The sequence below is a fragment of the Ylistrum balloti genome, unplaced genomic scaffold (assembly GCF_031769215.1).
Source record: "Ylistrum balloti isolate Yb309-2 unplaced genomic scaffold, AGI_CSIRO_Ybal_v1 Utg371148, whole genome shotgun sequence".
Lineage (NCBI taxonomy): Eukaryota > Metazoa > Mollusca > Bivalvia > Pectinida > Pectinidae > Ylistrum > Ylistrum balloti.
The window spans coordinates 236,892-264,635 of record NW_026782629.1 but is presented as its reverse complement, the minus strand read 5'-3'; the positions used below and the strand labels follow the sequence as shown (position 1 = coordinate 264,635).

The 27,744-nt window shown below is 34.6% G+C and overlaps 3 protein-coding genes across 3 annotated transcripts in view; 2 read left to right on the top strand and 1 right to left on the bottom strand.

The window, feature by feature from the left end:
• The window catches only part of LOC132561121 (sodium- and chloride-dependent betaine transporter-like), a 43,403-nt gene extending 34,729 nt beyond the window's left edge, over nt 1-8,674 (top strand). The window contains exons 14-17 of the mRNA XM_060225851.1: nt 6,255-6,334; nt 7,390-7,473; nt 8,138-8,179; nt 8,564-8,674. Of these exons, the coding sequence (XP_060081834.1) occupies nt 6,255-6,334; nt 7,390-7,473; nt 8,138-8,179; nt 8,564-8,674 (317 nt within the window). The remainder of the gene's footprint in view (nt 1-6,254; nt 6,335-7,389; nt 7,474-8,137; nt 8,180-8,563) is intronic.
• Nucleotides 8,671-12,775, top strand: LOC132561120 (uncharacterized protein DDB_G0271670-like). The gene is made up of 6 exons (XM_060225850.1): nt 8,671-9,253; nt 9,539-9,685; nt 10,064-10,255; nt 10,495-10,665; nt 11,479-11,610; nt 12,672-12,775. The coding sequence occupies exons 1-6, from the start codon at nt 8,671-8,673 to the stop codon at nt 12,773-12,775; spliced, it is 1,329 nt and encodes a 442-aa protein (XP_060081833.1).
• A 5,398-nt stretch (nt 12,776-18,173) lies between these two features.
• On the bottom strand, nt 18,174-19,880 carry LOC132561119 (uncharacterized). Its single transcript, XM_060225849.1, has one exon. The coding sequence runs from the start codon at nt 19,878-19,880 to the stop codon at nt 18,174-18,176; it is 1,707 nt and encodes a 568-aa protein (XP_060081832.1).
• Between the last annotated feature and the right edge of the window lie 7,864 nt (nt 19,881-27,744).

Here is a 27,744-nt window from a genome sequence, read left to right as displayed (position 1 = left end):
TTATATAGCCGCTATCATGATATTGTCTTACTTTCAATATATGGGAGTCTACATAGGAAAAATAACATTATCAATGTCATACGACGGTTGTTGATTAATTGTGAGCATTGTATTGAAAAAGTTAAGCAAGGATGTCCTTTTATAGCTCTATTATTCCCCGACTACTTAAGGCTGTGTACATGAAGACTGATGTTATTTTGTCAGTTTACGTCGAAGAGGTAGCACATAAAACAAACAAGGTAAGTGACTTTTGCAAAATGGACAAAACTGCTGAAAGAGCAGTGATTCAATATTTGCATAAGAAAGATCTAGCACCTAAGGATATCCATACTTATATAGTACCAAACCCTAGAAAATGATAACTCTTCATTTGCTACACTGAAATGGTGGGGCGGAATTTAAGCGTGGCGGGTAGAGCCTTGGGAATGACGCCCGTCGGCTGATAATCCTTTTCCAATTGTGGTGAGATATGAATATGATGGGTACACGGCTACAAATTGATGAAAACTCACTTATTCATCCTTCACATTATTCGCCGCCGAACAGAGAAATCGGCGAATACATGTTATTTATGATAGTGACAGACAAGTTATTCTGTAAAACATTCAGAGAGATAAAATTGTGACAAGTTACTACGCGGCTGTTGATGTACTAAATCGACTTGACGTGTTTTAAGTTTTAGTTCCACATTCACCACTTTAGGTTTGGTATGGTTTTGGTCTCTGATAAGGTCATTGTTTGATGACTTACATGGAAATGCTATTTTACAATAGAAATGAAAGTCGTGTTACTAGTAAAAAAACCTATTCGTGTTTCTGGTTTACTTTTTTTATTTCGGGCATTATGATGATATGCGTTCTTTCTTTTCATTGGCGTAAGTCGACTACAGAATAATTTTTGACTAGTGAAAAATAACACTTTTATCAATGAGATATTTCTTTATATTTCATGAGCAAAGATGCAATTAAAACTCAATGCATAAGAGCTATGTGAAAGCGTTCCTTGCGTTTATCTGGAATACGTCATACAATACACACGTATGATGCTCTTCCTATTTCGGAATATTTTCTTCAGGACGTTAATAATTTAGTCGTTTAAAACTTTTCTCAGCTAACGTTACATGTTTTATTGTATTAGAAAAACGCTTGTATTTTGTATATTGGTAGTGTCAATAGAACAGTACAGACGTACTTATAACACCGTTCACAATACAAATGATGCACATTGTTTGTATTCTGTTTAATCTCTGGGTTTTTTTTGTAAGCAATGAATCTCGATTAGAGTCTCCTACGTTCATCATATACATATATCTTTCAATAAACATATGATGTCCTTAGTTTGTTGTCTGTCAGACCTTTGTTGTTCTTTTGTTACATTGAATATCGATATGATGTTTAATTATGTATTATTACTCCCTCGGGAACTAAGAGCGCTCGTCGGTCGTTCATGTCCTAACCTCATCGTTCTATTACATGTAACATTACACACTTAAGAATGAAGATTTTGACATTCTTATAATACTTATTTCTCTTGTCGTTAGAAATAAAAAAAATTCAATTCTAAAATGACATAGTGAAATATATATCCATGTTACATTCACAATGCCGGATTTCGTGTTACATATGCAATCCAGTCTTTCATATTTTTTGTGGTAAACATATACGTTTCGTTGAACGTATGTTGTACACTGATGTCAAGTATTCGATTCGTTTATAAAAAAGTTACACAATACCTAATAAATATTTGAAAGGTTTGGGGTTATATTTGTAACGCAAACTGTCGGTTGTCAGGTAAAACAACAGCGAATAAATCGATACGTGACATATTCTCTCTGGAAGTAAATGTAGTCAATAGAATGGAGACAGGCTTCTATCACAGAATGAGTTCGCTGTACATTAAACTTCTTGTATGACAATGCTCAAACAAAATTTCACTCACTTCTTAATCAAATTGCGTGACTGGGTTCATTGTTGTTAATTATCTACATTTCACATCATTACTGAATGCTTTGAAAACTACTAATCGTTATTGTGGTATACATATTCAACATCATATAGGATTATGATAAGATGTTTGAATGATAGGTCATCTTTTGTTTATTTTGACCATAGTTCCGTTTACACATGTTCAAACATCCCGGGTAGTAATTCAGACTAGTAAGTCACAGTATCATTTTCTTTGAGATAGCATGTGTTTGACACTGCTGGTGGACTTTTAGTTCCCAAAGTTTGCCATAACCTGACCCCGGTTGTTCAAGGTTAGTTAGAGATAACTAGTGATTAGTGAAAGATTAAAATTTGATGTCACTGAACAAATAAGAGAATACAAAGGCAAACTTAACAAAATATCAGTCTGACCTGTTGCAACAAATCTATAGCTGTAAAGAATCTTCCCAATGTTTAAAATTTTCATTAACCAATGGTTATCTATATCCAACCTTTGAACAACCGGGGCATGTTTGCCACGTTTCAATTTTTTCCAACAGTGGCACGGTTGAGAACATACACAAGTACTTTACGTTGTTAAAAATATCTAATATGTTTAATTATGGAGCTGTTACACCTCTAGGTCTTGATTTTGACTTTTCTTTGGATTTTTTCTCCGTCGCCTCCTATGCTTCAAGATTAAGACATTTCGCATCACTGACGATTACCGGAAAGACAAGATAGATGTATGATGCAGTTCAATTCATACTTTGGCTTAAGTGTATTTAGTTCTAAATATGTATTAAACAAGGCTATCATCTTTTGTATCTTTTGGGCAATCTACAATCACCGGAAAGCCGTAAACTATTTCATTGAACATGGTATTGTTATTTCATTGTAACGAATAATGTGATATAACACAATGTCCAGTGACATTAAGTCATTAAAGATAACCGATTGCGTGTTATATTTCAATAAACTGAAAACCTAATTAATGTTTTCAAGTCCAGAGGTTTGTCTCACAGTTTATGAGGTCATGCAATCTTTCATCGTGTTTATCTTCTGAAGAGTCCCCTTTGGTTTAGATGACATCAACAATAAGTTAAAGATTTGTATTGATTTTCGATATCTGGGGTATTATTCTTAGTCTCTGTCTACCTAGACAGCTCCACTGGACCGTACTAAAAACCCTCGACAACATCTAATTATAGTTGAAGTTGAGTGTTTGCCGTAAATAATTCACGTGTCGTTTATGAATATGTAAATCAACACATGACTTGTTGCTACAACGAAGTGATGTTTGGTGAAAAAAACTACTGTAGAAACTATGACGCAGGTGACGTTGGTTAATTACGAAGTATGCATTTATCACACTAAATTCAGTCATTCAAGTTACCCATTACAAAAATAATAAATGAGTACCCCTTTACATCATTTAACTGATGGAGAAATTAGATAAACATTGAACTTTTTAATTAAATAATACTTCCCTATATCTTTTTTTATTCGAGGGGTTATTTTAGTTGAGATCACAAGTTCACATTAGTGAATAAGCAAATGACTTTCTGTACTTAATATTTTGAAGAAAACGTATTCAAGAAATACTTCTTATGAAATAATTTGTGACACTAGTAATATCATCTTGAACACAATTTTTATCAAGAACTGTGTTAAATATAATCCATTTGTGCGAACTGTGTATCCTTAGTGATATATTTTATGTCCAAATATCGACAGATAAAAAGTGATATTAGTTCTAACAAAGTAATATCTGTCAATCATGATTAACAGGATGATAAGGTATGCTAAATCACTAATGAACACATAAAAGGTTATCAGATATGACACTTTAGAAGTACATGCGCCAATTAACAAATTACAGTAAAGTTTACGACCATGATCGTGTTAAGGTAACACCATCGAATCATTTACATTCCAATTAGTATTTCTTCTACATGATTAATTAATAATGTAGATAGACATCATGAATATTATCTGGTGAAGTTGTGTCAGCATATTAGTCATTATACAGATATTGCCTCTGGGGAGAGAAACGTGAATATGACAATGATACAATTAAAACAGTGTTTTAACACCAGTTCCAAGGGCATTATTGTCAATTTTTATTTGAAGTAAAACAATTTGATAGGTTACTAAACAGCCAAGGAAGCTTCTCAGCAATAGGTCCTATTTGTGTTGATGTTTGCAACGTTTTAATACACTAAATAGTGCACGTTCAGAAATATACGTGTACTTGACGCTATTCTAATATTATGTAATGTATGAACATTATCAAATTTATCTGACTGTGGGGCTGCTGCACCTCCCCGTCTAGATTTTGACTTTTCTTTTGATCGCTTTAGATTTTCCTTAGTCGCCTCTTAGGCTTTAACATATAGGCCCTTAGCATCACTGACGAGTCATAGAAGGATGAAGCAGCTGTATGATACCGTTTAATTCATTTTTTGGCTCACTTGTATCTACCTCTAATTTTTTATGTGTTTTTTGTAGAATATTTCATCTTATGTATGCACGTGAAACATACACTTATATGTTTTTCGTAAAATCTTTCGAGGGGAAAACATATTTATTTTTAAACCAAACAATATTTCTATTCAATATCAAAATCACTATTACACATACAAATTCCACATATGAGATGGGGAAACAAACATAAAACTAATATTTTTTTCTTTCCAAAATCTCATTTTTAAAATGTTCAGCTTTTCAATATCATTTATTGAATATTTTTTTATAGGCAAATTCAACACTGCAATTCATATGGATATTTAAAACGCGAAATAATACTCAAAACAGTATTGCAATTATTTCAGTGCGGTTGTCCCAAATAGTAGTTACACACCAGTAGTTCACAATTAGAGTAAGCACATTTGTGGTATTCTAAATGAGATCGTCTGCAGATAACAACGTTTTGATATCGATTATTTCAGGACACGGTTAGTAAACATGTTCATGTAGCGTGTCGACACTGAAATGTCAGTATACACATGCTAATACAAAGAACTTTTGTATCGCTCTCCTGGAGATTCTATGTGTTGATAGATAAATATTTTTATGCAAGGTCCCAATACCACGAGAAAACATTGATAATCGAAATATATGAGATAATAAAATGATACAGACATTTATGGCATCAAGGGATTCTATATGTTGATAAAAAGATACGTCATAACCTACACTGTTTTGACAGGTTGTTTACAGATTATAGAGCACAATTGCGTCAATGACAGTGATATACATCCACCAAGCATGTCAAAAAATTGTAACATTTCATTGATATCAACACAAAGATTGAAAAAATGAAATACTGTAGCATGCTAAAAGATCTCATGAAGAAAGCATACATATTTAATTGTAATTAAATGTGATATAACAAACCCAAAATGACTCGTGTTTATAACAGTTAAGTATATAATATACCATCATAGACGTATGGGATATGTTCTATACATATCTTTGGATAATGGTAAATTTCTTCTATTTCACAATCTTATTTCATGATATAATTCTAATATTTAAAACACAGTCTTTAATAGAGAAAATGAGAGAGAGAGAGAGAGAGAGAGAGAGAGAGAGAGAGAGAGAGAGAGAGAGAGAGAGAGAGAGAGAGAGAGAGAGAGAGAGAGAGAGAGAGAGAGAGAGAAACAAAAATAATCTGTTTGGAAGAAATATACTCAACATAAGAACAAGACAATTAATACATATGGATTGCTGGAAATGACAGTGTCCTGGAGAGGAACAAATCATAAAAATATATAGATAAGTACAGATTGGAAAGTGGAGAAACTGCATATAATACTCTCCAAAATATGTACGCATGTCAATAACCTTTCCATTAAAAGAAGAACACGTTATACATACTATTTTTCATATCAGCCGTACGTTTTGCTATTGTGTTTTTGTTGCTTATTGAATGCGTTAATATCAACCCCATCCTTGAAATCACTCCAAAAACAAGAAACAGGATGAAGAAGAATATAGATGGAATGGCACTGAAGCTAGAAGTTTAATATTATTAAAGAAATCAATATCATGGAACAGTACTAAACAATGATGAATTATTATGAATAGAATAAGATATATATTTATATACATTGCATAATGTAGCATTGTCTTGATGCATTATCAGATATCACGTCAAAATCAAAAACACACCAAACACATCTTACTACCTATCTAGTAGCCTTGTAACCTGTAATGTTTTCTCACTCTAGATGATTGTTCAGGAAAGACAAATTAAAATCACATCAGCTGCTGCACTACGTACCTGATAACATAGTAATCATGATTTTATTTTTCTCTTTGAAGCACTTTTAATACTGATATTGGCGGTGACAACAAACACCATACTGGCTACGGATTCCTCTGATGGCTGTGATTCTGGCAAGGTACGTTTCATTTATTCAAGATGAATGTGACGATACACCACATTGTACGTGTGTTTCATTTTTTGTTTTTATTTATTTTTGTTTTGTTTTTCTTACTATAGAGATAATCATCAGTTACGTGTCCAAAGTAACAGGAATGATTTGCATTCACACCAGAGACAGCAAGCAAAGAACATAGGCAATATAGACACAAATCTTTGTCATCATTAGAATGTTTTTTGTAGTGCTAATGCATATCTCTCAACTCTCTGGTTTTGCGTCTATTCTTGCATTCAAGAGTACTTTTCATATGCATTGTTTCATCGAAGCAGTATATCATGTTATCGTTATATTATATTATGTTATTAGTTTTTGCTTTGTTTTGGTGTGTTTGTTTGTTTTAGTTTTTATTATTGTTTTGTTTGTGGGTGGGGGTCTTCTAACTTGTTCTTATATCACTTTTTGTGTTGTTTTTCAGTTTTTTATTTTTGTTATACAGGTTCCTTGACATCTTACGATCCGACGTCAAAAAACGACAACGACACTTAAACTCTTACGTAAAATCTACAAGACCCCCCTCCCCCCTCCACCGAAAAAAAAAACAAAAACAAAAAAGATTCAATTGTATACTCAGGAATAAGGGGAAGCAACTGGAGCAAATTTTAAAAGAGGCCTTCATGCGATTCATCCCCGACCTACCGTTTTCTTTCTGCTGGCAGTGCACGCTACTGACACAATCCACAATTTTCACTTTACTTTTACTTAGATTTTGATATCATTGCAGAAGATGCAATGACTTTTCCATTCAAAAGAGAGTTGTAATAGTGTAGACCCAGCCGACGAACTCATTGTTCAAACTGACCACACTGATATGTACTGTGTACAAATCTGAATATATAAAATATAAAAGTGACTGGTATAACGCAAAACATTTAGAAATCTTATATCTATTTGTTTTACGTGTTTTGTATCCATCAGCGGTTATTAGCATCAATTAGATTATATAAAGACTACATATTAAATGCATGCATATCTATTTATAATTTCTAGATTATTCAATTGGCTTTTGTTCCAAGTATGCACTCATCGTATATCAAAACTTTTTCAGACTCTTTGCAAATCCACAGGAGAATGCCAAACAACTTGCGAAGAAGACGAAGGTAATAGTATGTATGGATTTACTGCTATGCAAATGTTCAGTGTTTTTATATTCACTATGAATTCTTAAAAAAGACAACAGAGATCCTAATTTTAGTTCAAAAGTCATGTTATTAAAAGAACATAGAACAGCGAGCATTTCTTGCTGCAGTTTGATAAATATTATTGGAAAGTTGTACTGTCCATGTGTGCGGTATGAAGCTATACGTATTTGCTGCTCGTTAGTTTTCATGCTGGCTAAGTTGTTATTTACCTTGTTCTCATTTGAGAATGTGACATTACTTACTTGAATTGACTAAGATTTACATGAGGGGTATCGTCGATGAAGCAGAAGATACTTATTCCTTCGGAACATCTGGTATTATTCTCATTGTACTTTTTCATGAGTATATGTGTAAACTTTCTTTTGTTTATATTTTGCCCTGGTTTTATGGAATTTGAGATTGGATTAAAATTACGTTGAATTGCTAGTATTTTTCTTAGTTTCCTTGTAAAATGTTCGCGTTTCCTCTTTTGCCATAACCGTTTTTCCTAGTTTATGTTTTTCTACACTTGGTTTGACCCAGAAGAGTTCCTTTGCTGAATGCAGTTATCCTTTACGTTTTGAAATCATAAATATTTCACAGTATTCAGTATATATCTATATGTATTACTATGTGTTGACAGCAATCAATAACAGACGACGACGAAATGCCGGACAAAATTCAGGTAACATCCAATTTATCTATAAAAACTATTAGTCCAATTAATTATCATATCGTCTCGTAAAATATCAATATTAGCAGTATTAATGTAAAGCAAGGAGCTACCTTTCATCATATTTACTATCAGCAGGAATAACGAGTCATTTTATATTGTTTAGCTTTTTTGGTATGTTTGAGTAATTCAGAGGATTCAACGGGAATTATATTTCCTAAGAAATGGTTTGATTTTGATGACAATGTGTGATATCGTATATCTTCTTTGATTGTTGGGACGCAGCCAGTTCCTACAGTACAGCTACAGAAAGCATTTCACCGACACTCACAGAATGTGTTACTTACGGCACAGAGAGTACTCTTTCATACTCAGAAATGACCATCTCCAACACAGGATATACAGTTTCAGTCACAGGAAGCACTGGATGGGCTCCATCAGTTACTTCATCGATACGATGTATATTTCCCCCAACAGAAAGCTATCCATCAACCAGAGCAAGTATGACCACCGTTCAAACATCTGATTCAATCACACCAAGTTCTTCTGGTATGTCAGGAAGTTCGTCCGCAATGCTATCAAGTTCTTATATGCAACAGAGCACTGTTTCCATGTCATCCAGCTCTTACATGTCAAGCAGTACTTCTTCAATGCCATCCAGCTCTTACATGTCAAGCAGTACTTCTTCAATGCCATCCAGCTCTTACATGTCAAGCAGTACTTCTTCAATGCCATCCAGCTCTTACATGTCAAGCAGTACTTCTTCAATGCCATCCAGCTCTTACATGTCAAGCAGTACTTCTTCAATGCCATCAAGTTCTTCGATGCCTGCAACAACTGCGACCATGTCAACTAGCTCTCGTACATTTCCAGCAAGTTCTAGTGCGATATCTCCAACACCTGCATCCACCGCAACGATATCTGCTACTACCACGGGAAGCACTGCTGCATTAGCACCAAGTACCGGGTCCACTTCAACTAGTGCAGCATCTACTCGAGGAGTCAATAGTTCTGTTGTTTCAACAGCTGGAAGTACTTCCTCTATCATAGCAACTACTACTCAACCATTTATGACCAAAAATCAAGGTAAATAGCACACGAAACTGAAAACGTTTAGAAGATATATTTTAATATATATATAGATTTCTGACAGATCTAGCTAGAAATGTTTTTTTAGTTTCCATGAAAGCAGTAGGTTAACCGATGTTGTAATGCCAATTACCTACAGTAGACTTGCTCAAATGATTAAATAAGGAAAATTATGTTTTGCCAATAATCTACTAGTTCGGAATCTCAGAAATTCAAACAATTCAGATGACATTCTTGTAAGATTTCTTATATATATATATATGTGTATATATTTTTTGTCAGAATTTCAATTCAAAATCCAAGGAACTTCAGTGTCAGACTTTATTGGAAACAGTAGCATGGAAGAAGCAAAAGATGCCGTGACGACGACGGTATCAAACAAGTTAAATATCAATAAAACAAGGATAGAGCACCTCACTCTTAAGGATGGTAGGTTTTATTATTGTGGGTTTTTAAATCATGAGGAAACGTTTACAAAAAAAATAATAATAAAGATAATCAGAAGAATCAGACAACTTCGATCCTGAAAAGATTTTTAGATATCAAGATATCTAAAGTCACGAATATGTTATATGCTAAAAGTATTTTTACTTTCCAAACTGTGATAGATTTATCAAAACAATATATTTTCTTACATATTACGTGATAACTGAGTCATTATGATAAGCAAATAAAGGTTTTGTCATCTTTCTCCGTTTATCGACTAAAAACCCATTAGCATGTGCAACAGAGAGGACAATCTTGACTTAATTCATTGTATTTCTTTCGTACAAAAATATATTACAATTATCTTCTGTTCAATATTAGGTTCCATCATAGTCACGTTTCAAATCACACCTGCCTCTTCATCGTCAGAACCGACGATAAGCGAGGTGGATACTCTACTCCGAAATCTTATACTCAGCGGTAACCTCACCCTTACTAACCCAAACGGAGAAGTCTTTACTGTGGACCGATCATATTTTGTGTCAAGAGTTGTCGATGCTGATGGCGATGATGGTAAGTTGTGATGCTGGCTCTAAAAATTTAGATTTTGTGTAGTGAACTTTGGGGTATTATAATATATTGATAACACTTAATATGAGCATATTTTGTATCTATCGATTTGTGAACTATACCTGTACTACCCGCATCAAATACAGATATGCACACATACATAATTATACACGTGTCATAAATTCATTCGTTATTTGTAACAGAGATCAATGCTCTACATTTTATGAATATTTTTTATACAGAAAGAAGACGTGACCTGGTGCCGGTTATAGTAGGGTCGGTAGTAGGGGTCTTTTGTTTGGCTCTGATCTTCATCGTCATCGTCGTTATCATCCTGAAAAAGAAAAAACCTACAAAACACAACTCTTTTGTCTCGCCATCATCAAGCAACGGCAGAAGGTCACAATCCCCTTGTAAGCTATAAGATTATTTCAATTCATTGTAATTGATATAACAGTAGTAGTCGTAGTAGTAATAGTAGTATCAGTAGTAAGTAGTAGTAGTAGTAGTAGCAGCAGCAGCAGCAGCAGCAGCAGCAGCAGCAGCAGTAGTAGTAGTAGTAGTAGTAGTAGTAGTAGAAGTAGTAGTAGTAGTAGTAGTAGTAGTAGTAGTAGTAGTAGTAGTAGTAGTAGTAGTAGTAGTAGTAGTAGTAGTAGTAGTAGTAGTAGTAGTGGTAGTGTAGTAGTAGTAACAGAAATAGTAACAGCAGTAGTAGTAGGAGGAGTAGTAGTAGTAATAGTAGTAAGTATAAGTAGTAGTAGTAGTAGTAGTAGTAGTAGTCGTAGTAGTAGTAGTAGTAGTGGTGGTAGCAGTAGTAGTAGTAGAAGTAGTGTAGTAGTGGTAACAGAAGTAGTAACAGCAGCAGCAGCAGCAGCAGCAGCAGCAGCAGCAGTAGTAGTAGTAGTAATAGTAGTTGTTGTAATAGCAGTAGCAGTAGTAATTGCAGTGATATCAGTTATAGTATAAGTAGTAGTAGTAATAGTAGCATTAGTAGTAGTAGAGTAGTAGTAGTAGTAGAAGTAGTAGTGGTGATAGTAGTAGCAGTAGTAGTAGTAGTAGTAGTAGAAGTAGTAGTAGAAGTAGTGGTAGAAGTGGTAGTAGTGATAGTAGTAGAAGTAATAGTAGTAGCAGTAGTACTAGTAGTATTTGTTATCGCTGTGGCTGTTGTTGTTGATGTTGTTGATGTTGTTGTCTGGACATCACATTAAATGTGACCATCATTTCAGATGGCAACGGGACAAACGACTCCCTTTTGCCGGATAAACCTGGTATTGATAAGCCATATAACGCTGGAACTCAACAGCCTGTGCCTGAAACAGCTCCCGGTACGAGTTCCCGTCCCGGATCTGAATCACAAAGTAATTACATTTTGATATCTTGCCTTTTTTTTTGCTCGATCTGATATACTATTGGTGTAATGAAACGTCACCCAAGAATGTAAAAAATAAGATACTCGATATAAATTTAAATATATTAGATTATTACAAAAACACGCCCCACTTCATCATGTAAATAAACATACGATATTAATTCGTGGAATGTCTACATAATCCCAGCTAGATCGATTTACAAACATTAGCTCGAGCATGCTTTAGCTTTTAGTAAGGTGAATAGAGTTAAATATTTGTGTTTATTTCAAATTCGTCAAGAAATGAGCCACGGAATTTAGATTCCAGCAGAAATTTTCAGTGAACAGCGCACATACCTGTGTATTTATCCAATACTTTAAATGGTTGATCCAGTCAGTGAATTATTCCACAATGTACTCTGTATGCACGGTGTTATTATCATATTGTCAAGGGGAATTCCCACTTACCCAAACTAACCTTAGAAAAGTATTTTGAAGCTGATGACATTAAACGCCTTTTCAAAAAGTTTCACAACAGTACAAACTATAAGGATTTTGTACAGAATATCCCTTTAATGGTGAATGCCTGGGTAGGATATTTTACTATGAAATGATAGGCAGATACGATAGCATGAAACAAATTGAAATATAATTTTTAAAAAATGTATTACGATTTTCAATTTCTTTGTATTATAAAGGAACGGACGTGTAAGAAGTGATGCTGGGAATGCCTAGGACCAACCACCGCTGAATAGACGACAGAATCAATCGAAGTATTTGAAAGCCTCAGGTCAAATGATTTCTTATACGCAGCAGAGACATAAATTTACTTTAATTAATTACCTTGATTTAATATCAGTAAGGAAACACACAACAATGTGTGCAAAATATTTTAAGTTTGATATAAAAATGGGCAATAAGCCTTTATTACAATATTACTGTTGCCTCTGACCAAAATCGTTCGTCGAGACTGATGAAATTGTCTAGACTGATTGTCCAGACTGACGACATTGTCCTGACTGATGAAATAGTCCAGGCTTATGAAATTGTTCAGACTAATGGTCCACACAGATGAAATGTTCGAGACTAATGAAATTGTCCAGACTGACGACATTGTCCTGACTGATGAAATTGACCAAACTGATGAAATTGTCCCGACTGATTGTCTAGACTAATGAAATCGTCGAGAATGATTGACCTGACTGCTGAAATTGTCCAGATTACAGATGAAATTGTCGAGACTAATGAAATTGTCCAGACTGATGACATTGTCCACCCTAATTGTCCTGACTGATGAAATAGACCAAACTGTTGAAATTGTCCCGACTGATTGTCCAAACTGATGAAATTACTCAGACTGATTGTCCAGACTGATGAAATTACCCAGATTAATGGTCCAGACTGATGAAATTGTCCAGATTTATTCTCCAGACTGATGAAATTGACAAAACTGATGACATTACCGAGACTGGTTGTCCAGACTGATGAAATTGTCAAATTTAATGGTCCAGACAGTTGAAATTGTCGAGACCAATGAAATTGACTAGACTAATGGAATTGTCCAGACTAGTTGTTCAGACCGATTGTCCAGACTAATGAAATTGACCATATTGATGAAATTGTCCACACTTATTGTCCAGACTGATGAATCTGACCAGACTGATGAAATAGTCGAGACTGATGAAATTGACCAGACTGATGATTTTAGCCAGACTGATTGTGAAGACTGATTGTCCAGACTGATGAAATAGTCGAGACTAATGAAATTGACCAGACTGATGAATTTACCCAGACTGATTGTGAAGACTGATTGTCTAGACTGATGAAATAGTCGAGACTAATGAAATTGACCAGACTGACGAATTTACCCAGACTGATTGTGAAGACTGATTGTCCAGACTGATGAAATAGTCGAGACTAATGAAATTGACCAGACTGATGATTTTAGCCAGACTGATTGTGAAGACTGATTGTCCAGTCTGATGAAATAGTCGAGACTAATAAAATTGACCAGACTGATGAATTTACCCAGACTGATTGTGAAGACTGATTGTCCAGTCTGATGAAATAGTCGAGACTAATAAAATTGACCAGACTGATGAATTTACCCAGACTGATTGTGAAGACTGATTGTCTAGACTGATGAAATAGTCGAGACTAATGAAATTGACCAGACTGACGAATTTACCCAGACTGATTGTCCAGACTGATGAAATAGTCGAGACTAATGAAATTGACCAGACTGATGATTTTAGCCAGACTGATTGTGAAGACTGATTGTCCAGACTGATGAAATAGTCGAGACTAATGAAATTGACCAGACTGATGAAATTACCCAGACTGATTGTGAAGACTGATTGTCCAGACTGATGAAATTACATAGACTGATTGTCCAGTCTGATGAAATTGGTCGGATTAATGGTCCAGACTGATGAAATTGTCCAGACTGATGAATTTGTCCACACTTATTGTCCAGACTGATGAAACTGAAATTCACCCTAGACTCTCTTCACTTCAAGACATTAAACATGAACAGAATATGCGATATTTGTCAGATGTAGTATTCTAGTGAATACTGTCACTACATTTGAAACGAAATAGGAATTTTCCTTATTGTAAGTTCGTTGATAACAGTATGAGATATCAGGCCATGCATGAGTTTGGGTTTCATTTGGTATTGATTAATGTCTTCTTATTAGGCATAATCATTGAAGGACTGCCAGCTATTGTATGTAAGGCGAGGTCAAGCGTTGAGTGTTTGCATTTTGTTTTTGTAAGGTTCATTGTGTTAAGGCAACTCTGAAACTGACTCTATAGTACTTCATGTACCATACTGAGGTATGCATATCCCCACAGGAGATTCAGATCGTACTGACAATAATCAAATCAATCGTTACAATATCACAACGCTTACCGTCATACAAACAAAAAATAACTGCCAGATTTATACAAAATATATTTCGGCCAGGAGACAGAACTCAAAACCTTCGTCAAGGGGACGAACGATCAATTAAGCTCAAAAGTGAGACTGCAGTGTCATGGCGGTTTTAGGGTAAATAGTTGTTTAAAAGAGAAAATACGATGTTAAGATATGGGTGATGTAATTTGCACCTCTGCTGGTCAGTGTCATATTTCAGGAATATCAATGAATGAAGGGCCTTAAGATGTGTTAAATATGTATTTATCTTTGTACTTATTTTACTAGCCACATGATTGTCATGTTACTCAGTAATTATATATAGGTAATATTTTTGTGTATTACACATGTTTGATATAGCCAATTGAGAAGTCATGTTTAGATAGTTAAATGAAGGAAGTGTGTTCGCAGTAATATCAAATAAACAAAAGACAAGCTACAATATTGACATTGACACAAATTCACTTTTGTACACTCCTTTTCTCACAATCATACATTCAAACACATGCCTTTACACATTCACGCCAACCAATTTTAACACAGTGTACAAAATACATAAGTTCGTATTATCTTAGGCTGACATTTGCCTTCTTCTTTCTAAGACTGAATCAATATATTAACCTCGATTAAATAGCTCTTTTTGTTTTTTTTTGTGATTTTTCCCCTGGCATCTACTTTCTAGTGGTTTATTCAAATACAATTCGCAAAGATGAGAAAATATAAAATTATGTATCCTTTCTGTAAAATCAAACTCCAACTTTCCTGACGAAAACTATCTGACTGAAACAAAATTCTATATCCTTAATCAATATTAAGAAGGGTTACTAAATTGTAAATGTAATCAATGCCCCAATTATTTAGTATCGGTTTTCAACTTTACAATTCAACTATGGTGGTTTATTTTCATCTCCTTAAGAATACCCTTTAAAACTCAAATAGCATAGAATTATAATTCTGCTGTTCATTGACAAACATATTCTCCCGATATCCAGATTGAAGAAATATTTCCGTCACATTCTATAATCTGTTGATCAACCTTGAAATGGAGACTGACGAACGTAACACATTATATATATCTCTATATATATCTAGCCCATGTTGATAGTGATTCAATTGTTTTTGTTGATTATAATCATGTGATAAAAAGCAACTGTGTTAATATATAGTTATGTACATGGATTGTTAACTCAAGACCAGTCGACAGACTTTGTAAATACATGTTCTATTGTAAAATCTTTTCCTTGTCTTTCTTATACATGTCTGATGTCCCGTTGATAACAAATTGCACATAGAATATTTTTGACGACGCATTTGTAAATGATGATTTTTATATGTACATTGTTAAATATATATCACATTTTATATATATCTTGTATCGTTTAATCTGTAGACATACCTATATGTATATGTTGATGTAATGGCCTTGCTTTCATGAATTGTTCGAAATTTAAGATGAAATTTTTCAAAAAATTTTTTAAAACATCAATATTGTTTTTATTAAACATTTTCAACATTCGAAAACTTCAGACAAATTGATACTATTTTCAATATAATGCTATGGGAGCATGCTATCGATCACAACAGACGGATTTGCAAAATTTATTTAAATTAAGAAATTAATTTTAAAATTCCAGGAGATAATGTGAGTTGTATCTGCTTTTATTTAAATAAATTAATAGTTCTTTCTTCCGCAATTTTGTTTTGTATTTTACTGTACTGTGATAACAATCTCTACCAGAATTGTCGTTCCTTAACAGTTACACCACACCTATGTAAATTGCAAAAGACCAATTGACCAACAATAGCTGACCTTGTCAGGGTCAAAGTTTGACGTCACAAGCAACATCAACAAAGGACACAGCTGTAGACTGTTTTCTATGTTATTGATCAACGTAAAATTAATATTTGGGGTTGTTGCGAGGCTATGTACCGCTAATATTGTAGTAGATAGCTATCAGTTATATCTTATGTCACGGTATATCAACATCAATCTCAATATCGGTAGTTGAAAAGTGAAAGTACAAATTCTAAACTTGACGGTTGGTGACTGTTTACTCAAAGAAAATCTTCCGCGTTTATAACCATATGAAGTTAATTAGTCATTTTCCAGATGAACAAACATCTGTTTTCAAAATCATAACACAAAAATAACAAAACAGGTAAATAATGAAATGCTTTGTTATTGGACACAAATACGTTTTCCAAAAAACGTTGAGTGGTTTACAGAGGTGTTATTTGGGTACACCAACGCACTCTTGGAGAGATTGCTTCCGTTATATTTATGATGATTACGCACAGGATCTTATGAAAGTCTACAAGTTTATATAAGCGAGATTATGATAATAAGAGATCTTACCCTGACTAATATATCACACGGAGTCTATATAGGTAAACGTAGTTTTACCTTATCCAATGCCTAAGTCTCTGAAACACATTTCTAATTAGGCCACAAACCAACTTTAGGTATAACACAGATAGTGTCTGGGTTTAAAAAAACTGTAGGAAAACCAGCAGGATGAATATCATACAACGGAGACTGGAAACGATACGTGTTTCAAAAAATGTAGTTGTATTACTATTTAATGGTACTGATTAAAATACTTTATCTCCCATGATAATTAACGGTGTTCGTTGATGTGTGTTTTGGTGTCAATAGGCCCATACGACCCTGAAACGTCACGGAAATGACGTCAGGAACAATAGATTGATTTCAAATATTAATGGCATCACGAATTTTGAAAAGAAAATTCAGCAAAATATCAATACGTAAACAAAATCCTAATCCAAACTTCAATTCACTAAAACTTCGTCAAATATGATAAAAAGAATGGTCTACACGGAGACGTCTAAGAAAGTACAAGGAAAATAAGACCAGGTGTTCAGGAAAAATAAGCGTCTTCTGCTTCATCGACGACACTTGCGATGTACGTCTTGATCAATCCAAGTGTCACGTTGTTAAGTAAGGTATTCGACAACGGAACCAACAAGAAAACTAACAATTACGAAACATGTATAGCTTCACATCGCACAAAGAAAAGGTGTCTGTGTTAGTGAGGTCACTTTGTCGAACATAGAACTTTTTCATTGAAACCAGCAGCAAATGATGATATGTACACCGATGATAACTCTACTGGTTCTGTTATATCATAATTATGCTCTGGCAAATACCCTTTTACTTCCTGCTATTCACGTCGCACGAAAAGCTATATATCACGATATTCTCTCACAAATTTCAAAACAGATCCTCACGTGATTGTATTCAACGAATTATAGGTATGTTAATCATATGACGTCATTTTGTGATCACACTGATCTACGATACGCCAATGCTTTTGCACGTTGCCCCATACAGGAAATCATTGAGATGAAAGTGTTCCAGTATTTAACCTTACACAATAAACATCTTTACTGCTTGATCATGTAGACACGATACTATTTTAGTATAATATCTGAACTGTAAATGACCATAGAACGATTTTTAAAAGTATTTATATTTAACCATTCTATCAACCTATTACCAGGATTAAATTCATATTAAGATATAAATATCTGATTAAATAACAATGGTTAAATAAAAGTGTATATTCGACTGCACTATATATGAAACAGTCAGTGAATTGTTTCACATGCCAGCTACACTGATGCCGGTTTATTTGTCAGTCAAATGATTCTCTACTATATACTATCTCTTTTAATTCTAAATTCATTGGTTCTTCATTTGGAATATCAATCTTTTCCTGACATGCCTTTTCCATTACTGCGTGATATTCAGAGAATTTTGGTACAACAAGTTTCCAGATTTCAGGTTCTGTTTGTGCTGCCAATGCTTTTTCAGGAGGCAAACCTGTCACTGAACATATTGTATTTCGCAGTTTTTGAAAAGCTTCAACGAAATTGTCATTGGCCGTGAATTGGTAAAGCAATACGCCAGTTCCAGGCCGATGACAGGTTTTGTTAGCTGAAGATGCCTCCTCACCATGTGTTTCGTTATATGTGTTGCTTTGACAGTCTCCTTTTGACTCTTTCTCTTTCACTGAATCAGTGTGACTGACTGTTTTGTGGATATTCTCGGTAACAGTATTAGAATCATTGTTTCTTTGATAAACGTTGTTTTGTCCAGAACTTTGAAGAGCTGTTTTTGTTGCGTTATATCTGCAAATATTTTGGAAAATAAGGATGGCTTTGTTCAATATTTGACGCCAGACCTCCATCCACATTATGACACACAGTTCGTCCCTACTGACTTCGTGGGGAAGTCCACTAGGATTCCATGAATACATAATAGGAATTCGGTAGGATTTCCCCCAAGTATTCCTATTTCTCATAAAAAAGGTAGGCATGAGACCAAGTCCAAAATTATCTTTCACATAATTAATTAGATTAAGACTACATTTTACAATGTCTGGAACACCACGACAAAGACCGTCGTATTCGTGAAATAGAACTGCTGTCTTGAACATGTATGATGAAAGAGAAATATTTTTGTTTTGTTTGTTGACATTCGTGCCATCTGTGAGAAGATACTTAAGTATCCTGTAGCACTGTTTGTGAATCGGATGTAGTTTTTGCACCAATACTACCTCTGACGCGGCGAAAGATGTTTGAAGGAAGGGAGTATTGGAATCGTGACCCGACGCCTTGTATATTAAATGAAAACCTTGACTAGTTACAACATCCGCCATATGACGAGGAAATCCTGATAGTGTGGTCGCGAGAGAAGCATTTTCAACACGCACGGCGGGCATGATATCAACGTCAACGGGTAATCGGTGCGCACCATCAAAGGGAATATCTGTTTGTGACAGGCCGTTGAAAACATCATCTCCGGTGTATTCACTGCGGAACCTTATCCATTCTAATTTCAAGGCAAGATGAAATGATCCACGAACTTTCATGGCCCCGTGCGGTGTGATGACTTTATAATCTTTGATTGTATTAAAAACCTCGGTTAACAATCTGTTGTATTCCGCCCTTAAGCCATCAGGATGAATACACCAAACATCTCCATAAAGTTGCATGGCTGTACGCTTCATGTTTTTCGGATGAGACTTCAGAAAAGCTATCATATACCCTGGATCACATCCTTCCTGGGCCTCGATTTTCACTACATCTTCATTGGAAAGAAAATCGAGACAAACCATGAAGTCAAATTCATTTGGAGAACGAATCTTCGTCTTTTCTACAAAACTACCGACGCTTAAAATTTCATTAACCGTGAGACATGGATCAAGTTCACCGATTTTAGCTACAAGATATTGAACAATATCTTTTGTAGCTCTGTACATGTGTTCTACAACAGAAATGTCCATATGAAGGTCACTGTATCTGTCATCAATGTACTGCAAGAAAGCTTGGAGGGCCATCTTGATTTGTTGTCCTTTTCTTTCAATGTACTCTGCCTACAAATATAAAACATACAGGAGAAATTTGATTTAGAAAATGTCAGATATTGTGCTATTTAATTAGATGTATTACCAGGAATATATTTATATAGATTGTATGTTTATATATATATATATATAAAGTAATTATTTCTAGGATTCTATTGTTAGTAAGTGTAGCGGAGACAGAACTTCATTCCTTTGAAACAAGGCATTTTTTGGTATGGATACTTGATCACTATCCATTAAACTTGTTGTTATGTATAACTGGTGTGTATGAATCAGATATGCTGTGTTTACATGCATTGTTTACATAAAAAAAAAACTGTTTATGATTATTTGTCACAATATGTGTAGATCGTGCAAGGCAGATTTTTCTAGAAAGCTTATTAGAATGACCTGGATGTTTCCGGAAGTTTGAAGTTTTACTGGTCTAGAATCATCAAGAAAGGAACTTTCTAGAAACCTGTAGAGTATATAAACCTGATGGAGCTAGCCTGAGCAGCCTTGAGTGAGCTTACTTTGAGACTTCAGTCTGTGAAGTGTGGACTTGTACAGTGATTTAGTGATAGTGCCTTTTGAAGTATTGACGCCTTGAGTGAGCTTACTTTGAGACTTCAGTCTGTATAGTGTGGACTTGTACAGTGATTTAGTGATAATACCTTTTGAAGTATTGACGCCTTGAGTGAGTTTACTTTGAGACTTCAGTCTGTGAAGTGTGGACTTGAACAGTGATTTAGTGATAATGCCTTTTGAGGTATTGACGCCTTGAGTGAGCTTACTTTGAGACTTCAGTCTGTGAAGTGTGGACTTGTACAGTGATTTAGTGATAGTGCCTTTTGAGGTATTGACGCCTTGAGTGAGCTTACTTTGAGACTTCAGTCTGTGAAGTGTGGACTTGTACAGTGATTTAGTGATAGTGCCTTTTGAGGTATTGACGCCTTGAGTGAGCTTACTTTGAGACTTCAGTCTGTGAAGTGTGGACTTGTACAGTGATTTAGTGATAGTGCCTTTTGAGGTATTGACGCCTTGAGTGAGCTTACTTTGAGACTTCAGTCTGTGAAGTGTGGACTTGTACAGTGATTTAGTGATAGTGCCTTTTGAAGTATTGACGCCTTGAGTGAGCTTACTTTGAGACTTCAGTCTGTGAAGTGTGGACTTGTACAGTGATTTAGTGATAGTGCCTTTTGGAGTATTGACGCCTTGAGTGAGCTTACTTTGAGACTTCAGTCTGTGAAGTGTGGACTTGTACAGTGATTTAGTGATAGTGCCTTTTGAGGTATTGACGCCTTGAGTGAGCTTACTTTGAGACTTCAGTCTGTGAAGTGTGGACTTGTACAGTGATTTAGTGATAGTACCTTTTGAAGTATTGACGCCTTGAGTGAGTTTACTTTGAGACTTCAGTCTGTGAAGTGTGGACTTGTACAGTGATTTAGTGATAGTGCCTTTTGAGGTATTGACGCCTTGAGTGAGCTTACTTTGAGACTTCAGTCTGTATAGTGTGGACTTGTACAGTGATTTAGTGATAGTACCTTTTGAGGTATTGACGCCTTGAGTGAGTTTACTTTGAGACTTCAGTCTGTATAGTGTGGACTTGTACAGTGATTTAGTGATAGTGCCTTTTGAGGTATTGACGCCTTGAGTGAGTTTACTTTGAGACTTCAGTCTGTGTAGTGTGGACTTGTACAGTGATTTAGTGATAGTACCTTTTGAAGTATTGACGCCTTGAGTGAGCTTACTTTGAGACTTCAGTCTGTGAAGTGTGGACTTGTACAGTGATTTAGTGATAGTGCCTTTTGAGGTATTGACGCCTTGAGTGAGTTTACTTTGAGACTTCAGTCTGTGAAGTGTGGACTTGAACAGTGATTTAGTGATAGTGCCTTTTGAAGTATTGACGCCTTGAGTGAGCTTACTTTGAGACTTCAGTCTGTGAAGTGTGGACTTGTACAGTGATTTAGTGATAGTGCCTTTTGGAGTATTGACGCCTTGAGTGAGCTTATTTACTTCAGTCTGTGAAGTGTGGACTTGTACAGTGATTTAGTGATAGTGCCTTTTGAGGTATTGACGCCTTGAGTGAGCTTACTTTGAGACTTCAGTCTGTGAAGTGTGGACTTGTACAGTGATTTAGTGATAGTGCCTTTTGAAGTATTGACGCCTTGAGTGAGCTTACTTTGAGACTTCAGTCTGTATAGTGTGGACTTGTACAGTGATTTAGTGATAGTGCCTTTTGGACTTCCACTTATATATATTCAGGGAGGAAACAATTGTTGGATTATTCTTCGGTTTTCTGGACAATCTATTGCGAATTCTTCTGGATTTTGGGGATTTTCACCAAAAGATAAGTTCTGACTTTTGATTAATTAGTAGCTAGTTCTGTTTAACATCGCAATATTTGTAAATTTTACTGTATAAAATTTATTTGTAGTTATTAAATTATTGCATTTTAACCTAGTTGTTGAGTACGAAAGTACGAAAAACATCAAAGATGTAGTTAGAAGATCGCTAAATGTTATCGAATTTCTTGATCATAAGCAGAAGTAGAAGACAGTATGGTATAAAGTAATTTGAAAAAACCGCCATTCTGTAACCTTCCGGTATGACATTAAAAAACCTGGTTGCGATGGAATTTGTTGCATTGAAGTAACCTTTCAAGCATATTTGATTGCATATTGTACTGAATATTCACGTTTGCATTGTAGTCACTAGAATATGTTTTTAAAACAAACTCGGCTAGCAACCTTTGCCATCGAGTATTCAAACACCCATTCCATAATTTTTACATTCCTTCCTCTCTTTACGTTTATAATACACTAAGTAACTTCTTGATACATTGAATGGAAATGTAATCACCAGACTTTAGATTTATTCTTCTTTATAACAGTCAGGATTGAATTTTAAATAATGTTTTTTCCTTGTATCGATCATACTATATTAAGTGTCCTTGCATTCACTACAAATATTAAATCATTGATTTTCTTACCTGTCACTGTCTTGCATGTACTGAATATACAGCTTACAAGTCATTTTATTTAAAGTTTATAGAATCCAAAAACATGAAAATGATCATGGGGTTTTTCTTATCACTTCCTTTCAGGCTACTTTCGATTTGCCTTTAGTTTAGCCACGAAATTAAGCGAAGGAGTTAAATGCGTACACTATTCTTGTTATATTGTTAGACTGATCCATTTATGCTACTTGTAAACTTGGTATCAGTGGGTTGATTACCTATTCTTGCTTCACTGCACACACGTGTACACGTATGGGAGTAAAGTTATCCTATTACCATAATGGGAACTTATTTGTATTCTATATTTACCCCCAAATGCACTCGTTTTACCGCTACCATATCTAAGTCGGCCTTTACACCACTATAATGCTTACATAACCTTCATTCAGTAAAGTTTATCGAACATTTTCTTTGTGCGAGACAGATTCTAAATTGAAGTTTCGAACTTAATATAGATGCTTAATAAAAAAAAAATGTCGAACCATCACGTATGATCAATAATTCATATAACTCATAATTGGAATGGTGATTGCTTTTCATACCTACCTCTTCTACCAAATAGATATGTCAAATTACATTTGATCGACGGGAAATAATATTAACGGATATCAGTAAAGAGTAAGAACGAAGGTATGCTGTTTGGTTATTTCATTTTGGGTTGATGTATAAGGTGTGTGTGTATATATATATATATATATATATATATATATGTGTGTGTGTGTGTGGGTGTGTGTGTGTGTGTGTGTGTTTGTGTGTGATAGGGTATTATTGTGTTATATTTCTAAACACAAACACTACACTCAGATTTATATATGTAAATATATATGTATGTACATGCTGCTATTCATATCATTAAAATAATACAGTCGAACCTCGTTATCTCGAAATAGTTCAACTGGAAGATCCCGTTTCTCGATTTCTTTATAACTCACAGGTCTTCTCTGATTTTTCCTTCAACACTTCGTTTTTGTGTATTTGTTTTGTCATTGTTTGTTGTTCTTGGGCGATGTTCACTACTTACATGTCTAAACTGCAATTGTATTTAAAATAAATATAAAAGGCATTTTTCTATACTGTTGAAAATATTATCCCAAGCGAATTATACGAGACAAATTTTGATAACTTTTCAGGCCTAACTAATTGTATTCTACACAATCAATTCAGTATAAAGATATAAATCATTGTTAGGCTCAGTGTGATTACTCACATACACAATAACTGCCTGTGTTATATCTTTAAGATATCTGCTTTTATTCTAAACGCGACCCTTAACATCAATAAACATTATGATACCTCGTGTACCCTATAATCCCATGTACGATATCATACCCATTGTAACTAAAACTTAATGATCCGTAATTCGTTTAATAGACATCATATCTGGAATCATCAAATAGCTAATCTGTCGACTGTAGTATTTTATAAATACTACTGAATGTGTTTGTTTCAAAATGATTTATTCCAGGTTCTATCAGTATTGATCTCTGAAAGATACATGGATGTTATTTGTCAGAATTGTTTTATGTTGTGTTTTAAGCGTCGCAAATATTTTAACAGTAAACTACGTTATATATATACTACAGTATGTATAGAATACGGACTACGAGTGTTAGTATTAAATGTGTAACGTATATTGCACAAAACTTATAACTACAGGTGAGACAAATCGTTTCAGGATTACAACGTGTAAATGTTAATCAATGATCTTGTATATTTGGAGAGAAATTCACATGTTTATTTAACATCGAACCAGATTTCATTAGTTATAACGATACGGTACAGCAAGTCTGATGAATTTGTATTCCCATGTATCATATTTCATTTTAACAAAACGTGCCCTTGAAATTGCAGTGAATTGAAGATGGAACGAGCAGATCAAACACAGGTATGTTACTTGCTTTCAGACTTCAGTAATCGACCGTGCTTTGTTATCATTTTTCATTTCATGATGTTCCTAAATTTATTTTCCGACATTTGCTAACTGGTAAGGTACATCGACAGATAAGTTGATAAAAGTGCGCGGAGTTTAACTTAAATCGTAAGTTATTAATTTACTTATCTGTTTAACTATAACGGTTATTTATTATCATATAATTGATAAATTATTACAGGTAGTATGATTTTCATTTCCAAAATTAGCAGAAAAATACGTGAACCAGAAATAGTAAAACTCTGTTACCAGTAGTACAATTACTCCATAGAAAATACGTGAACCAGAAATAGTAAAACTCTGTTACCAGTAGTACAATTACTCCATAGAAAATACGTGAACCAGAAATAGTAAAACTCTGTTACAAGTAGTACAATTACTCCATAGTTAATAGGATGTACATGACTACTTTGGTAGATGAATTATATTTACAATATATATTTTAAAAGACACGAAGCCATCTCGTAGAAATGATCTCAATCACATTTTGATTTCTTGGTAAAAGTATATATTGACATACATTTGCTATAGTGAGCATGATGTCGTTAAACGTATGTTGCTGTGTAACCGGTGAAAAATATCTTTAAAGACATAGGTCACTTAATCATGTCATGCTCACTTTTTCACATAATCGATTTGTTTTCAAGTGAATTCACGCAACTACAATGTACATGTAATTTGTTTATATATACATATGTATATATATATATATTCTTAGCTAGGCGATTTGGTGCCGTATATCGTGAGTTCGAGGCCGGGATAGGGCACGAAACAAAACCCTGTTTATTGTGTTACATTGTCAAACATAAATTGATCAGTGTCATAAGAAATTGATCAGTGTCATAAGAAATGAAAACTCATTTAAGAATGTATGAAAGTCAGACGTCCAAGATATTGCTTCATTCTATATTTGTCCTATGTCCTAAAATTAATTTTTCAAAGATAGCAATGGTTTTCTATATGTTTCAAAATACAAAAAGACAGGACCACTTACTCTTTTTTACCTAATTTTTCCCTTGAAAAATAAAGAAATAATCTGAAAGATCAGGGCCCTAAAATTCAAGAAGATGCATTGAACAAGCACCATTTTTAGTATTTCAAATCTGTTTTTCCGTTGTGATAATTCATGCATATGTTTTGTTAAATTCTGCCCAAATCGTCCAGATTTATATCTAGGAGGAACACATTCTGGTATCCTAGCAATGACAAAATATTGAAATTGCAAAAAATCACAAAAGTAGTCAAGAGGCAAATATCTAAAAAAATATCATATAAAGCGCTCCTCATTTTGAGTAAAATCTCAACTGTTAGTAATAGATTATATTTATCATATATCACCGTGAAATTACGCTGTAATTTATGTCTTATTGAACTACTTACTGAGGGTCAAGCATACCTTTTACGCATTCTTAAGATTATATAGGTGTGCCTTTTGTATAATCTTTCAGTGATGGTCATTATCAATGGAAGACACTTTACACTACCAACGATTTGTAACAAGGTATTTTTATGATCATATTTGTCTTTACAGGACGTTTTCCCAGTGTATTCGACCAAATACAGACGATTTATATTCCTGGTGCCGCTATTTTTATTTGTGTTTTGGATTTCAATACAGGCTAGTCCGAACGTCATAGCTCATGGAATGTCAACAAGGCAAGGCCTGTCTATTAATACGCCAAGTAGTACCAACGTGTCTATTCGACATCCCACTGACACAATACATATCAATCACTCCGATAATACAGTGTGGCCGGAGAAATTCGTTAAATATGTATCACTATTGAAAGTTGATGATGACAGCCCCGAGCCAATGAAATATCTGCTACGACATTCCTATAGCGAAGTGCTTGCTAATTCAGGCACAAAGTATATCGTATATGACTGCAGTACTGCAAGGAAAGGACGGTGTGGAGGGTGGTCGGATAGGTTGTCTGGAATCATCTCTACATTCATAATTTCACTGATTACGAATCGTCATTTCATGATTAATCATGACATTCCGTGCAGACTAGAACGATACGTATTACCACATAAGTTAGACTGGCGAATGAATGAAAGCAGGATAGCACATAAAACGTCTAAGTATTATTTTTATAATTGTGACGAGCGCATAAGAGAGCTGTTTCGACATGGTGATCTGAATAAATATTTTTCAGCTGATGTCAGCTATATTCGTATAAATTGGGATTACACGGTGGATTTCAGACTACGAACGGGGATCAAACGTCTGTTACCATGGTTATTGAAATTTAACGTAGCTGACCTACAGAAAGCTATTCTTGAATTCCTGTTTCAGCAATCATTTGAGATAAAACATATTTTGAAGGACGCTACCAAAAGAAGTGTCAAAGGGAAAACAGTCTGTGCACATTTCAGAATTGGGGAAAATCCATCACTTCCTCACGATCGGCCTAGAACTAATGAAAATACTCTTATCGAAATTTGGAATGTTTTAAAAGATTTTGATGTAAAGGGATATACCATATTTATCCTGACAGACTCACAATCTGTTAAAAGAACAGCTCGTAGTAGGTTGGAACATTTCGTGTATGATACTCACAAAATAAGCCACATTGACAACTCGAGGAATGACTGCGAGGGGTTCCGATATATGGTCCTTGACTTTTATATCCTGGTTGATTCCTTGTGTGATGTCATGATAGTAGGGCAAAGTGGTTTTAGTATCAAGGCGGCGTTCATGAGGAATTCTTCAAATGGAATGTATTGTATGAGACGGAACTCGGTAATACCTTGTTCAAGATACACTTTACAAGATGTTTATCCCAACTGGTTCAGACCTTTTCTTGATCATACGCTCCCGGAATATCAGTTGTTAGTGTGATATTTTTCTGTTTTGCATCCCAACACCTGACATGTTCTGATCACATGTATAAAGACTTTGGAAA

Bases quoted from the DNA above. Each gene is read 5' to 3' on its own strand.
- LOC132561120 (XM_060225850.1), top strand. From the start codon at position 8,671: ATGACCACCGTTCAAACATCTGATTCAATCACACCAAGTTCTTCTGGT. The intron at 10,256-10,494 runs GTAAGTTGTGAT...TTTTTTATACAG, and splicing joins CGATGCTGATGGCGATGATG to AAAGAAGACGTGACCTGGTG. The intron at 10,666-11,478 runs GTAAGCTATAAG...CCATCATTTCAG, and splicing joins CAGAAGGTCACAATCCCCTT to ATGGCAACGGGACAAACGAC.
- LOC132561119 (XM_060225849.1), bottom strand. From the start codon at position 19,880: ATGGCCCTCCAAGCTTTCTTGCAGTACATTGATGACAGATACAGTGAC.